The sequence below is a fragment of the Podarcis gaigeae genome, assembly GCF_964106915.1.
Source record: "Podarcis gaigeae genome assembly, chromosome: 3".
NCBI lineage: Eukaryota > Metazoa > Chordata > Lepidosauria > Squamata > Lacertidae > Podarcis > Podarcis gaigeae.
The window spans coordinates 3659069-3673241 of NC_139680.1; the positions used below are offsets into that span (position 1 = coordinate 3659069).

The 14173-nt window shown below is 42.7% G+C and overlaps 1 protein-coding gene across 3 annotated transcripts in view; it reads right to left on the reverse strand.

Moving 5' to 3' along the window:
* COMMD1 (copper metabolism domain containing 1) overlaps positions 1-13879 on the reverse strand; it is a 71136-nt gene extending 57257 nt beyond the window's left edge. For 2 of the 3 annotated variants that reach the window (XR_014561945.1, XM_083730880.1), the window contains exon 1: positions 13284-13558. Coding sequence is in view for 2 of the 3 variants with exons in the window: in XM_083730880.1 (XP_083587006.1) it covers positions 13284-13475 (192 nt within the window). In the remaining variant the exon portion in view is untranslated. Of the gene's footprint in view, positions 1-13283 lie in introns of all 3 variants that reach the window. The other variant, XM_083730879.1, reaches the window with a different exon arrangement.
* Positions 13880-14173: the final 294 nt, after the last annotated feature.

Consider the following 14173-nt stretch of genomic DNA (forward strand, 5'->3'; position numbering starts at 1 on the left):
TCATATATTTTAGAAGTTCTTAAAGTGTAGGCCTCTCTCTTTCATCTCCTAAAAGTATTTGTGGTTTTAGTCACCCCTTCAACTCTTTCCCAAATGAGTACTAAAGGTAGCGTAACACTTTGTTCTACAGAAAACTTGGGCTTTCCAAACAAAGACATTCTCTTGAAAACCCTTTGCAAGGTCACAGCACTTGTGTGAGCTGAAAAGGAGTTTGCTTACACCCACGGATCTTCATAACCAGAAAAATGCAGATCACAGGCAGGAAGTGTGCTGACCCCATTACTTCCTCACTGAACATAGAAACTGCAATGCTGTATTGCTCTGCCCATTAGGGGAAAAAAATAGTGACAAGTTGGAATAAGCGTCCTTGTTATGCTTATGATTTATTTCATTATAAAAGTTGTACTTTGTCAGCCATGGCTCCAGGAGGGTAGCCATGGATTCTGTTTCACAGAGCTCAGTCCTTTATTTCAAGGTTTCCTCTAATTGAAGGGCGGCCAGGTCCAAGGCCAATTTAAAGACAAAGAACCGTAAGAAGGCAGAGACAGGGCTTTCAGCAATTAGCACCTGGAGAGCAGACTGAGCAGGCATGCAGATCACCTACCATAGTTCCAGTCTTTCACACTATGGTGAGACTATTGTATTTCTGAAGTTGCATCTACACATATAAATTAGCATTTGCAAAATGTATGCAAATACACCCCATTTTACCCACTTTTCGTTGATATCCTTGTGACAATACATTAACTTGCCACATCTGGGAGGCCTCACAGGGGCAGACTGGTCTTTCAAATGTCAACAGTGCAAAAGCAAAACTTGGCGCCTCCTTCCACTTCTTGCTTCCTGTTCTGCTCAATTCACTACATCACAGTTGCAGCCGCCTGCAGCGCCCCCTAGGCTTAGCGCTCAGTGCAGTGGGACCGGTCGCGCTGCCCTAAATCTGTCTCTGGTCCTCAGGTCAGCTAACACCATACAGTATTGCTTCATATAAAACCAGCGCCATTTATCCTTATCATAAAAACAATACGACAGAGCAAAACAGAATAACCTGCCCAGCAGATTCAACCAAATACCAGTGTCAAGTCATGCAGCTGAATTAGATCCCTGTGGTCTAAACCACAGAGCCTAGGGCTTCCTGATTAGAAGGTTGACAGTTCGAATCCCCGCGACGGGGTGAGCTCCCATTGTTCAGTCCCAGCTCCTGCCCACCTAGCAGTTCGAAAGCACGTCAAGTGCAAGTAGATAAATAGGTGAAGCTCCAGCGGGAAGGTAAACGGCGTTTCTGTGCGCTGCTCTGGTTTGCCAGAAGCGGCTTAGTCATGCTGGCCACATGACCCGGAAAAACTGTCTGCAGACCAATGCCGGCTCCCTCAGCCAGTAAAGCAAGATGAGCGCCACAACCCCAGTGTCGTCCACGATTGGACCTAACGGTCAAGGGTACCGTTAGAATTCCAATACTTTGGCCACCTCATGAGAAGAGAAGACTCCCTTTCACCTGGGAAAGATGGAGGGCACAAGGAGAAGGGGACAACAGAGGACGAGATGGTTGGACAGTGTTCTCAAAGCTAGGAACATGAGTTTGACTAAAATGTGGGAGGCAGTGGAAGACAGGAGGGCCTGGCGTGCTCTGGTCCATGGGGTCATGGAGAGTCGGACACGACTAAACAACAACAATGTAAGAATTAACAGTCCCAGATAGGGCATATTCCTTAAGGAGGATTCCTTTTTAACAGATGAAGAACTGCATTAAATGCAGCTTATTTGGTCTGTTGTCTGAAAGGCAACTATTTCAAGGGAACCAATGGGGCAGGAGGGGGGGGGAAACCTATGGGAAATGGACGACAAGCAATAGAACTTTTAAATGACCTTCGTTGCCCTGGAGAGGTCATGTGAATTACTCTCCTTCCTTAATCTTTCCATTAAAAAAAATCAGGAGTTCCTATTTATTACATTTCTTCAAGCATTCTGGGAAACCAGATTGCTGCTTTGGACTGCTCCTCAATGTCTCATCTTGTTTCACTTAGAAAGCTAAAAATAGAAGACGGGTCAGCTCATGTTTTGAAGACACGAGGGACAAAAAGTTGCAGTTCTCTCTGGCTAAATTTAGCATAGCAGCACTCACTCGAGGTTACTGTAGGCAATTACTGCACATTTTGTTTTTTCTGCACACTACAGGAATGAACAAAGATGTGGACTGCTCCACAGAACAGTGGAAATACTGTATTGTTTCACAGACAGTTAAGAAAGGAATACATCTTTATGCTTGAGAGCTTCCACTTATTTGATTTCCAATTATGATATACCCAATTGTAAACAGCATTCATCTGAAAGCTTGTGCAAATAAGACTCTAAAGCAAGCTGGATTTGATTTAAATCACGACTTAAATCACTAGTCAGTAAGACTTCATTTAAATCATTCCCCCCCCCCCCCCAAAGCTTCAGCCTTGCTGGCTTCCTCTTAATATTGACAACCAGATGAAGGTTTCATTTTTCGAATAATAAATTTTCAGAGTTGTTTTTACAGTTATATCAAAAATTACTGATTTGGTTATACTATTAGAAATACATAGACAGATAATTATTAAATTATTGTGAGGTTTAATAAGTTAACTGTTTATGTTCGGACAACTTTTCTGCTGTACTTTATTGGAAGGAGAAAAATAACCATTTCCTTAATAACAATTTAAACAATTTATTTAACTAAAGCAATAACATTACAGTGGTGCCTCGCAAGACGAAAAGAATCCATTCTGCGAGTCTCTTCGTCTTGCGAAGCAAGCCCATTGATGGATTAGCGGATTAGTGCTATTAGCGGCTTTTAGCGGCTTATCGGCTTAGAAAAAGGGGGGGGGAGGAAAAAAACCCCGCAGGAACTCACAAGACGTTTTTGTCTTGCGAAGCAAGCCCATAGGAAATTCGTTTTGCGAAGCACCTCCAAAATGGAAAACTCTTTCGTGTAGCGAGTTTTCCGTCTTGCGAGGCATTCGTCTTGCGGGGCACCACTGTATAGCATATGTATCCATGTTTGTTAAGTGATGTGGTTAAATGTTTTTTTTAAAAAAAAACCGAAACCAAAACAAAAACATTTGACTGAGTTTTAGTACACATGAAAAACTTAAAACAAATCCTTATTTCCTGATGAATAGCCTTTGGACCATAATGTAACTTAAACAGAAAACTATTTTTAGAAAGATTTTTCCTCCAAAAGCATTTTATTTTAAAAATCCGATTTAAATAAAAAAATGGATTTATTTTTTTTAAAAATCATTGATTTTTATCCACCCTGCTCTAAAGTTTTAGATATAATAATGTGTGGACATAGTGCTTCAACATCACACTTGAGACATGGCCAAACCAAGGCCATGAGGTGCATAGTAAGATGTCACAATCCTGATATTTATTCCCCCTCCATTTTTATTTATTAATATTGAAATCCTAGTATTTATTCCCCTTAAGCCCATAAGAACTAGACATACATAAGTAGTAACAGGCTCTGCAGCCATGCATATCTACCAATTAATAGTTTGCAACATCACAATAAGACTACAGCCTGGGTGCTTCAATTGTTGCACCTGGCCCCGCAGTCCTGCAGTAGCCAGGGGCCACCTGGTCAGTGGGAGAAGCTTGGCTCTCTTCTTTAATTTCAATTGTTTCCACGATGAAAACAAGGAGTTAACGTCAAAGGCCATTGCTTAGTGGGCAGAGTGTTGGACTAAGGGAAATCCAGGGAAGATGCAGCTATGAAGCGCCATAGACAGTGTTGCATCTGTCCGGCTTCTGACCTGCAATGTGTCCGCCTTCCCCCTCCAAGTTAGTGATGACATTCAGTGCTGGGAAGGCAGGGGGGCAACACCCACCCACCCACCCACCAACTGCGGCTGCATTTGTCACTGACTCTTAGCATAAACTACCTCCCAGGGCTGTAGCAGTGATAATATTAGAAGGGAATTATGCATGCCAGCCTGAAATCCTTGGGGGAAGGGGAGAATAAAAATTTAATAAAATTACTTTATTTAAGTTAATGCAATTGCTTTATAATTCACAACCATCAATCAACATTTGCTGATTACAGAAAGTACAAAAACTTGTTGATTATCTTCTTGGGCTTGTTTGTTTTACAAAAATTATTGCTTGTTATTTGGCTGGTCAACTGAACAACATTTACTGTCCACTCTACAGGTTTACCATGTTAAATATTGAAACGGATTTTGTAGTTTAAATACAGCTACTTCAAGAAAAATGGAGTGGTTGGGGAAATCAGGAGCTACCACGAGTTGTTTTGCACTGCTCCAAGACAGAACAAATTGCTGCCACTGAAACGTTAACAAAAAGGAAAAAGGCAGAAATGAGATACATAAGCCACCTTGGTTTCCATGTTCTGGACTTGATTGGCCCTAGCATCTCCTTTGCCTGACGACCATGTTGCTTTTGTTTAACTTATCCGGTATATGAGACAGTTGCCTGTTCTTTCTCTACAACTATTTAGGCCACATTCTCTTAGTATCATGGAGAGTTGTACCAATTTTCACTGCACAAATGTACAACTGCAGTTTCAGCCAGATGGAGATGCAATATGGCCCAATTTAAAAAACAAAACATGCAGACAAGCTGGCCTATCTATATAAAACTGAAAAGTAATTGGGAGTACAGAGCAGATTTAAGACACCCGCAAAATTTAAGGCCCCTGCCAAGCAGTGCTATGTGTGTCTACTGACACCTGGGTTTAAGCATGTACAGGATTGTCACCTCAAGAGCTAGAATGTGTTTCAAGCAAAACCCCATGGCAGCAGCAGGCAATGCTCCTCCCACAGCTCCTGCACCACGCTGACCTCCCCATGAGTGGCTCCTCCCCCTCTTGGTAAGTAGCGGGGCAATCCTCAGCAGAGCCAGCCACACAACTCCATCCTCCTGGCTCCTGTTGCCCAATGGCACTATCAGGACTCCTTTGAATTGAACCATTGGCTGCTCAGAAGATGCTCAGCTTGTCTTCTGTTAGGAAAACACTGGAGAAGCCAGGAGAACCTCCCTCTGCAAATTATTTGTACCACTGAGCCTAGAGCTTGCTGATGGGAAGGTTGGTGGTTCGAATCCCCGCGACGGGGTGAGCTCCCGTTGCTCGGTCCCTGCTCCTGCCAACCTAGCAGTTCGAAAGCACATCAAAATGTAAGTAGATAAATAGGTACCGCTCTGGTGGGGAGGTAAACGATGTTTCTGTGTGCTGCTCTGGTTAACCAGAAGTAGCTTAGTCATGCTGGCCACATGACCCAGAAGCTGTACACCAGCTCCCTCAGCCAATAAAGCGAGATCAGTGCCGCAAACCCAGAGTCATCTGCGACTGGATCTAATGGTCAGGGGTCCCTTTACCCTTACGATACAGCAATTGTGCAAATGGGCTGTGTGTCATCCAGAGAACTGCTAAGGTGATCTCAGACACCAGTACATTTTTCTCTTTCCCTACCTTTTAAAATCCCACAAACTGCTTTTAACTCTCCCTGCTTTCAAAAGCAGTTTTCCATATAGCACAAGGTAGTTTTCACTACTGAAAAACGAAGTTTAAAGCCCTCCTAGACCACAAGAAACTACCGGTAGTTTTAGGGTCTCTCTAATCCATGTAATCATATTTAAGTATAAAATAATTCAGCTAAAGAGATTATTGGGGGGGGGAGTCACACACAATAAAAGGGGAATAGGTATAATGTTTTAAACATTCTGTCCAACTCTGGAGGTGGTTCTGTATTTTGTAGGGTTGTGAACTACATTAAGAAAGGTTTTATGGAATTTCAGGGACACTGACCTTTAAATAGAATACAGTTGGATGAGCCTGTTCATGCTAAAGCTTAGAAAACTGAAAGAGAAATAACAAAATCCTCTTGCCTCTAAAAGGAAAGGAAAAGGAAAGTGCACTCAGAAAAGTATTTAATGAGCTCTTCCAAATGGCAAACAGCTAAGCCCTTGCCTTTGTGAGAAAGAGAGCTGTAATGCTTTGTACTTCAGAGGTCAAGAAAGAAGATCTTAAGCAGAAGAGGCTGGATGGGGAAAATGCAGCCTACCTCCAATCAATAATCCCTGTGGTGCACAAAAGGACACAGGCTCAGTCTTTATTGATTTATGTAACGCCTGGATGTAGAGGTGGTGCTTTAGAATCTAATAAGACATTCGAGGTTTGCCACATTCTGTAACCTGATTCAGAAATATGAGGAAACTGCAGGATGTATTCTGAAGGACTGCTTCATGTGCAAGGAAGGGTTGCAATAATGTTACCACCAAAGGGTTGTGAACATGTAAGCATACTAGATGCTAAACTCCCTGGAACTTTAGGTCGACCCTCAAGACCTGGCAATCCGATTTAAATACAAACATGAGAGAGGGACAATTCAGAGAAAATGTGTGATACTGTTAACTGAATTCAACCTCATCTTCCAAAAATGGGTAGCTAGACAACAGATCTTTAAATTTCTGACTCACAAATGTATGTCTTATTTTCAGAGTGTTCTCAAAGTGCGCACACTTTATCATTTTAGTTGTGCCAAGTTAAAGGGTAGTTATAGTTCATGTTTTAAAACAGAATTTCTGTCTTTAGTAGCACTGAATCTAAACTTGTGGAGGAAAACACAGGAGAATGGTGCTTTAATGCTGGCCACACACAATTGCCCCATTAAAAGTGTGTGAAAGAAACCTGGCCAGTCCAGAGTAAACACCTAGTGCTTAAGCCCCTAGCATTAAAAACAATACAACAGCAAGCTTAACTTTGGCTATATTGTTCTTTTTAATTCATTCCAAAAAGCCAGACACATTTGTTTATCACAAAGTTAAACAAAAGTTACGCATTTTTAAATAATCTACACACTGTAAACATCGTGATCTACCTGTTTCAGGTTTAGTCTGTGTAAGTTATAGTTGACTAAGATTAACAGTGATGCAAAATAAGCAAAATAATAATTTGAACCCTTTATTTCATTTGACAGCATCAACTATTCAGAAATTTCCTGTTTTCTTTTTTGCTATTTATTTTGTACAGTGTTGTTCAACAGAGATTTTAAATAGGAAAAGGAAAGAAGGCAACCAGAATCTGAATTGTGAAAGCTGGAGAAAAACTGAAGGGTTTTCAAAATCTTTATTCTCTAACTATACAATTAAGTAGAAATAAGCAATGTGTGTAACAGTTCTGTTACTTCATTAAGCAGGAGAAAGGGCAGAGAAAAGCAATAATAAGGGAGTTGGAATATCTTCCCTACATATAAAGAATTATGACAAGGACTATGTTAACAAAAAAGAAAAGACTGGGGGAAGACGATGGCTCATTCAATAAGGCTGGAATAGGTTTAGGGCAAACAAGAATATGCCGTCCGTGAGCTTTCAGAGAAGGTGAACCTTTGGTATGATTCAGCAAAACAACTGCTATATTCTTATAGGCTGTTTCTTACATCAACAAGATACAATGAAGTGCACTTTGTGCTGTTCTCATTTCTTCGCTTGGCCAGTAGGCATCAATAAATTAGACAGTTAACTGGCACAGTACATACTGTACAAGCCCACAAATTAAATGAGGCACTACAACAGCAGAAATAAAACATTTTCAATTAAAGTAAGGAACACAGCACCTTGGCATAGTCACAGACCCCATGGGTGATATCACATGTTCATCATACTCAGAGTAGACCCACTGAAATCAATGGCCTTAAGTGCTTTATTTCCTGTCTTCGGGGGGGTGGGAGCAGTTTGCAAAGGATTGTTGAAAATGGAAATCTATTCTGTGCAGACTTTATTAAAAGGTAGTGAATGTAGAAGACGACAAATGTTCTTTCAAATAACGAAGTCTTCAGGGTATAAAAATATTTATTTGTGTATTTATAACCTGCACCGTTCTAAAAATATTTCAAGGTGCAGTACAACATTAGAAGGAGTGTCACAAAGTAACAGCAAAACCAAAGAACTGCTTCTGAGCCAGAGATTTCTTATCAACTCTGCCTGTCAGTTCCTTCGGTTTTAAGCTGCTCTTTGCCCCACACTCAGACTGGGCAAGCTAGCTTGGGCAGCCCATTCAAAGGCCAGGGTGAACGGCAGCATTGTTTGCTCATTAACTAGCATTAATTGTAACCAAGGTGTGCCAAAGCTAAAGGAAGTCTTTGAATAACACGACTGGATAGTTCACCATATTTTGGCTGATCCCCAAATCGTCTCTTCTTGTGAAACAAGCAATGTCGGCTCAAATGCTAACTCTACCATCACTACTCTTCCTGTATAATGTTTTACTTACAGACTACTGTAGTCTGAAAACAAAGCCACTTAAGAAAATCAACACATTATTTATTCCTTGCAGCAATAGCCATGTGTAATGCTTCTCTTCCCTTTTATTTTATTTTACTTATTACATTTCTTTCCCCTTTCTTCTACCATGGAAACTCAACTCAGTGTACATACAGGGAGGAATTCAATGCTGTGCTATTATGATCAGTGCAAGCGTTTCTACTTGCCAGATAGAACAATCTCCTCCCCCCCCCCGACTGTTCTGGAGTTCTCCTCACCTCCTGAGATGTTCAGGTGATTGCGCAGGCGGAGGCTGGAAGTGGGCAGAAAGCCTTCAGACTATGATCCGGCGCTGCTGTGGTCTAAATTTCCATAGTAAATTGGGAAACCCATGTGGGTTTCAACAGGAAAGATGCTAATGATTCAATCACACTGCTTTGCCTTTGGCAATTCTTTATTAGGCCCTGCACTGATTTTTCCATCTATGTATTAATCCCATCCATACCTGAATAGGTACAGATTAATATGCAGCCTCCAAGATACCCACAAAAGGTTTTTGGAGTGCTAACTCATATAGAGAGCTTTACTGATAGACTGAAGCAGTAGTCAACTTCGTGAGAGGTCTCTGATATAAAAGATAATACAGTTTCAGAATGAGAAATGCGGCCATTGCTTAGAAACACGTTCCAAATTGAAGGAACTTGGAAAACAAATCATCACATGAGCTGACTATAACCTTCTTGCAGAACAACAAGTCTTGTCGTGGCTTAGTGAGCCATCTGTACTACAAGGATGAAGGTATGTGTTACACTTTATTGTTATGAAAGTAGTGTTCTTCCTAAAGTGCAGTAGCAAACTCATGCTTCCAGCTGCAACGCAATCCTAATTCCCGTGGTTTCTCTGTCAGATAGCTGAAGCAGTCTGGTAACTGCTCTCCAATAATTAGCAGAGGTCAATCACAAGCATTTTAATTCTTAGGGATGAAAAGCACTGTTCAAAAAATAGGCCTGAAGAGGGAGTTGCTGCAGGAGAAGCTCTGTTGTGCTGGCTCCCTCTAGCACAACTACTCAGTTGAATCCAGTCCATAGGGACCATAAAAGACAGATCACAAGACTGTCCCACTTCCTCACACAAAAGCCTTACCAGTTCAACATACCATTAGACCCATTCAGACCTGCAACAGTGCCACTGGCATGTGAAGATCCTTAGGCCTTTGTGCTCATGAAGGAAGAAACATATAAGCTTGTAAAATGATTTCGTGCAGGACAAGGCTTTGAGTGGCTACTAGTCATTATGTCTTTGTTCTATTTCTGGTGTAAGAGGCAGTGATGTCTTTGAATGACAGGTGTTGGGAAATGCATGTGGGCAGGTACTGTTCTGCTCACATCCTACTTGAAAGCTTCCCCCAGGTCTATGGTTGCCCAGTGTAAGAACAGAGATCCAGCAGGCTCTTCTAACATTCTTATTTGTGTCTTCCCTTTTCCAATTCACCACTATTGCATAATTCAGTTACATTATGCTGTAGGTACTTACAGCTTCTCAACTACTGAGTATAGACGGAGAGCCAACAAAAGCAGTCATTTACAACGTGATATCTAGCATCTCTGAAATAAGCTAAGCAAAAAGAAGAAACAGATTTAGGAAGCAATCCAAACTCCACCCTTCCACTGGTGGGGCTTTGTGGAATGGGGAAGCCAGTGCCTCATACATAGCTCTCGGCATTCACGTCAGAAAGTGGGGGCGAGGGAAGATGAGTGGGCTTGTTTCCAGGTCAATGCTGTTCAGTGCCAGATTTACGTATAAGCTAATCAAGCTCTAGCTTAGGCCCCACTCTCTTGGGGGCCCCCAAAAAAATTAAAGGGAAAAAAACCTGGATGTACATTTCCAAAATATCAGATAAAAAACAAATAAAATAAAGCCTACATACAGCAACAGTGTTTTGTGTTGTGTAGGCCCCTATTTGTGATGTGGAAATGGCTTTAGATACCTATTAAAGGTAAAGGTACCCCTGACGTTAGGTCCAGTCGCGGATGACTCTGGGGTTGTACACTCATCTCTCTCTATAGGCCGAGGGAGCCAGCGTTTGTCCACAGACAATTTCTGGGTCAGGTGTCCAGCATAACTAAGCCGCTTCTGGCGAACCAGAGCAGCGCACGGAAACACCATTTACCTTCCATCTGCAGCAGTACCTCTACTTGCACTTTGATGTGCTTTTGAACTGCTAGGTGGGCAGAAGCAGGGACCGAGCAACAGGAGCTCACCCTGTCATAGGGATTTGAACTACCAATCTTTTGATTGGCAATCCCTAGGCTCTGTGGTTTAGACCACAGCGCCATCCGCGTGGTCTAGGTCCATAAATTACCGTATTTTTTGCTCTATAAGACTCACTTTTTCCCTCCTAAAAAGTAAGGGGAAATGTGTGTGCATCTTATGGAGCGAATGCAGGCTGCGCAGCTGTCCCAGAAGCCAGAACAGCAAGAGGGATTGCTGCTTTCACTGTGCAGTGATCCCTCTTGCTGTTCTGGCTTCTGAGATTCAGAATTTTTTTCTTTCTTGTTTTCCTCCTCCAAAAACTAGGTGCGTCTTGTGGTCTGGTGCGTCTTATAGAGCAAAAAATAACCCCTTATTATTTCTGTGGGCTTTCAGCACTGCACGAACTCTATGGTTTTAATCTGTTAAAAACAGTTGTTTTCAACAATTAACTTTGTTTCATTGTAGCCCGCCTTGCAGTTCTCATCATCAAAAGGCTGGCTAAAAAGCATTTAATAAATTATACAATGATATTGCATAACGGTTATAGTTTAAGTACGATTCCATATTAATTATGCAACTTGTTGAATATTCAACCAGAGTTGAATAACAAAATGCTGCAGAAGTCAGCATAATATATTTTGTATGTTCTAAGAAACGATACATATTCATGAATTTTAAATACTGAATTTAACTATGACCCACCTACTAGTATTTGAATTGAAGCTGATATTGTATTGCCACCTAGAGGCACAAAGTGAAGTAGCCTCTGCTTAAATTATTTCAGTAAGAAGGATGGTGTACAGTACTTTGGATAACAAGTGGAATAATTTCAACTTTCAAGGCTAGACTATACATCCACAGTTTTTGCAGATGAATGTGAAGTTTCAGTCTAAAATACAGGAGACATTACAGCTTGACAACCAACTATTCCAATTACAATTTCTATGGTAAACAGGCTGGTCAATGAGATGGCCAGCATCTAAAGTGGAAAGAGAGTGCAATTGCCAATACTGGTAGGGTTTGCATGTCACTCTACACCATAATTAAAATGAACTATGGTTTAATGTAAGGCTTAATGCAAATAGGCAGCATGCCGCTCCAAAGTCCACACTTCACTTTGCCCTGTTGGAGAGGAAACAAGCCAGAGTCTGGCTTGTCAGTACGTTCAAGCCTAGGCTCGTGGTTTGTTTGTCTCCAAACACAATGCAAGCAGAAGCCAAAGTTTTTTTTTCTTGGCTTACCCCTCCTCATTTGTTTGGGGGAAACAAACCGTGAGCCCAGCTTTACAGGCAGTAACAAGGCAGATTCTAGCGAGTTTCTTCACTGGCGTGGTAGAGGAGAAGCGTGGCCCTCAGAGCGGCAAGCGCCAGCATGCTGCCCATTCACATTAAACCACATTTAATTTAATTAGGGTTTAATGTGACCTGCAAATCAGATCACTATGTGAGCAAATGCGGTACCCTCATGAAAGGGAATGCCTCTGAAATACCAGTTGCTACAGATCACAGTGGGAAGGGGCTTATTTTGCTGATGCTCTGCTTGGGGGCTTCCCTGAGGCCTCTGACCAGCCGCCGTGAGAGCAGAGTGCTGAATTTGGTGGGTCTTTTGGTATGTTCTTTTGAAAATGATTCCAAAAAGGTGTTCTGCAGGCCTAAAATGCAGTATTACTAATTCTTCTTGCAAGAGTACTAAATCTTTTTGCTCCGATACATTCCTCCACCACAGAACGTTTTCCAGCATCATTATATTTTATTCGTTTTCTGTCAGGCACGTCACTGCAGAAACTCTATTTGCCCACACACTGCTAAGTCATGGGAGGTGGTGTTAACGAAGGCAAGACTCAAAGAAGGCACACAAAATGAAAAGGATTAAGTGAGCAACATGTATTTGTGGGGAGGCGGAGAAGACCCAGACCCAAGGAAAAATTATTGCCACATATTAAACTGGAAACATCCAGAGGGACAGACAGGTAACAATAAGCAGAAAACGCTACAGAAAATATAATGTATGCAGACATGTAAACTGAAATAAATTACATAAATGGGAAGAAATCAGAAGGTCCCTACCATTGGGCGATGTCAGTAGAGAATGTAAAATCTCACACACAACGTATTTAACAATGAATTACAGTCACCCATCAGAGGTAGAATGTCCTAGTTGCATCCTTGACATAGCCTGAAGCACACTTATGAAAATAAGTTATCTTAAACAATTGTCCTGCCTCCCCAACGGTGATGTGGGTTTTTTGGGGGGGAGGGGGAAGAGATGAATTAAAAGTAATTTGCATTGGAAAAGGTTAGTTAGAGAGTAAGCAAATTTTGTATACATTATTTACACAATGGGCCCCACGTGATTGGCTAATTCCGGGATTCTCCTGTAGGCCAATCAGGTTGCGGATTCCCTTCCACCTGGGGCTGGATTGAGTAGCTCCTGCGGACCAATCAGACTGCTGCATTCTGGATCCTATTGTTCTAGGACCAATCAGACTGCTGCATTCTGGATCCTAGTCAACTCAGTACATAACAAACCCTGTGAGGAAGGTTAGGCTGAGAGTGAGCTACTGGACCAAGGTCACCCCCCCCCCCCCGGATTTGAACCCGGATCACCCAGGTCCTGGTCTGACGCTGTAACCACTAGGCCACACGGCCTGATTTGTCTAGTCCTCTTTCGAAGCTATTGGCTGCTCCGCTCCGCCCCGCCTTCCGCCCGCCCCGACGCCCCCAACGCGCCGCTTCATTGGCTGCCCGGCAACTCTACCTGGCCCGCTGCCCCGCCCCCGTTACCTTGACGACGCCCGTCGTCTTGGCCAGCAAGGCTCGGAATTCCTGCGGCGCCATTTCCGGGTAGAGCTGGTCCCGCAGCAGCTCCTCCGTGATCTCCGCGTTGCCGTAGTAGGTGACCTGGGCGATGCCGTTCAGCAGCCCCAGCAAGGGCTTGGCGGCCTCCGCGGGAGGACGGTCCGCTGCCGCCGCCATCTTTCCCGAGGGGACTAGGCCGCGGCCGGGAAGATTGGTTCCGACGGCGGCCGGGCGGGGACAAACCAAGGGGATCCTACCCAGCTCGGTGGCGACCCCTGCTGGTCGCCGTAGTAAGAACAATGGCGACAGAACAACAATAATAAACCACGTTGTTAGTTAACATCGAAAAAATTGTTTTTTCACGTTTGAGCTTCCAGGTTTTTTTTTAAGAGTGTTTTTTTTCTTTTTCTTTTTAAAATCAAGCGCTGCATTCATTTTATGGAATAAATAAAAAGCACTGAAGTAAAGGCGTTCTTTTCAACGCAGGTTTCCCATTGACATGGCAGTGGGGCGTCGTCGGTGAAACCTCCATCTACACATAACGGCCTTTTAATGCATGTCTGGAAGTTGTTTAAACACAGAAGTGCAAGCGGCAAAACGCGGAAAAATACGTATTACCTATCCAGAGAGTTATGTAACCTGAGTGTCCACTGTACTCTCATTTTCCTACTCATTGAAATACTGCCGCTCAATGAGGCCAAACTTAGATGCACAAAATGTTTAGGGGGTATGCATACCCCTGCGTCCCCCCAGAAAAAAGCACTGGTTACAATAACTTTCTCGCTAGGTGCTGAGCTGGCCTCCCTATAAGACCAGATGAGGCAACCCTCTTAAACTGGCCTTCGCTGGAGAGGGCATATTTTATTGATCCCCCT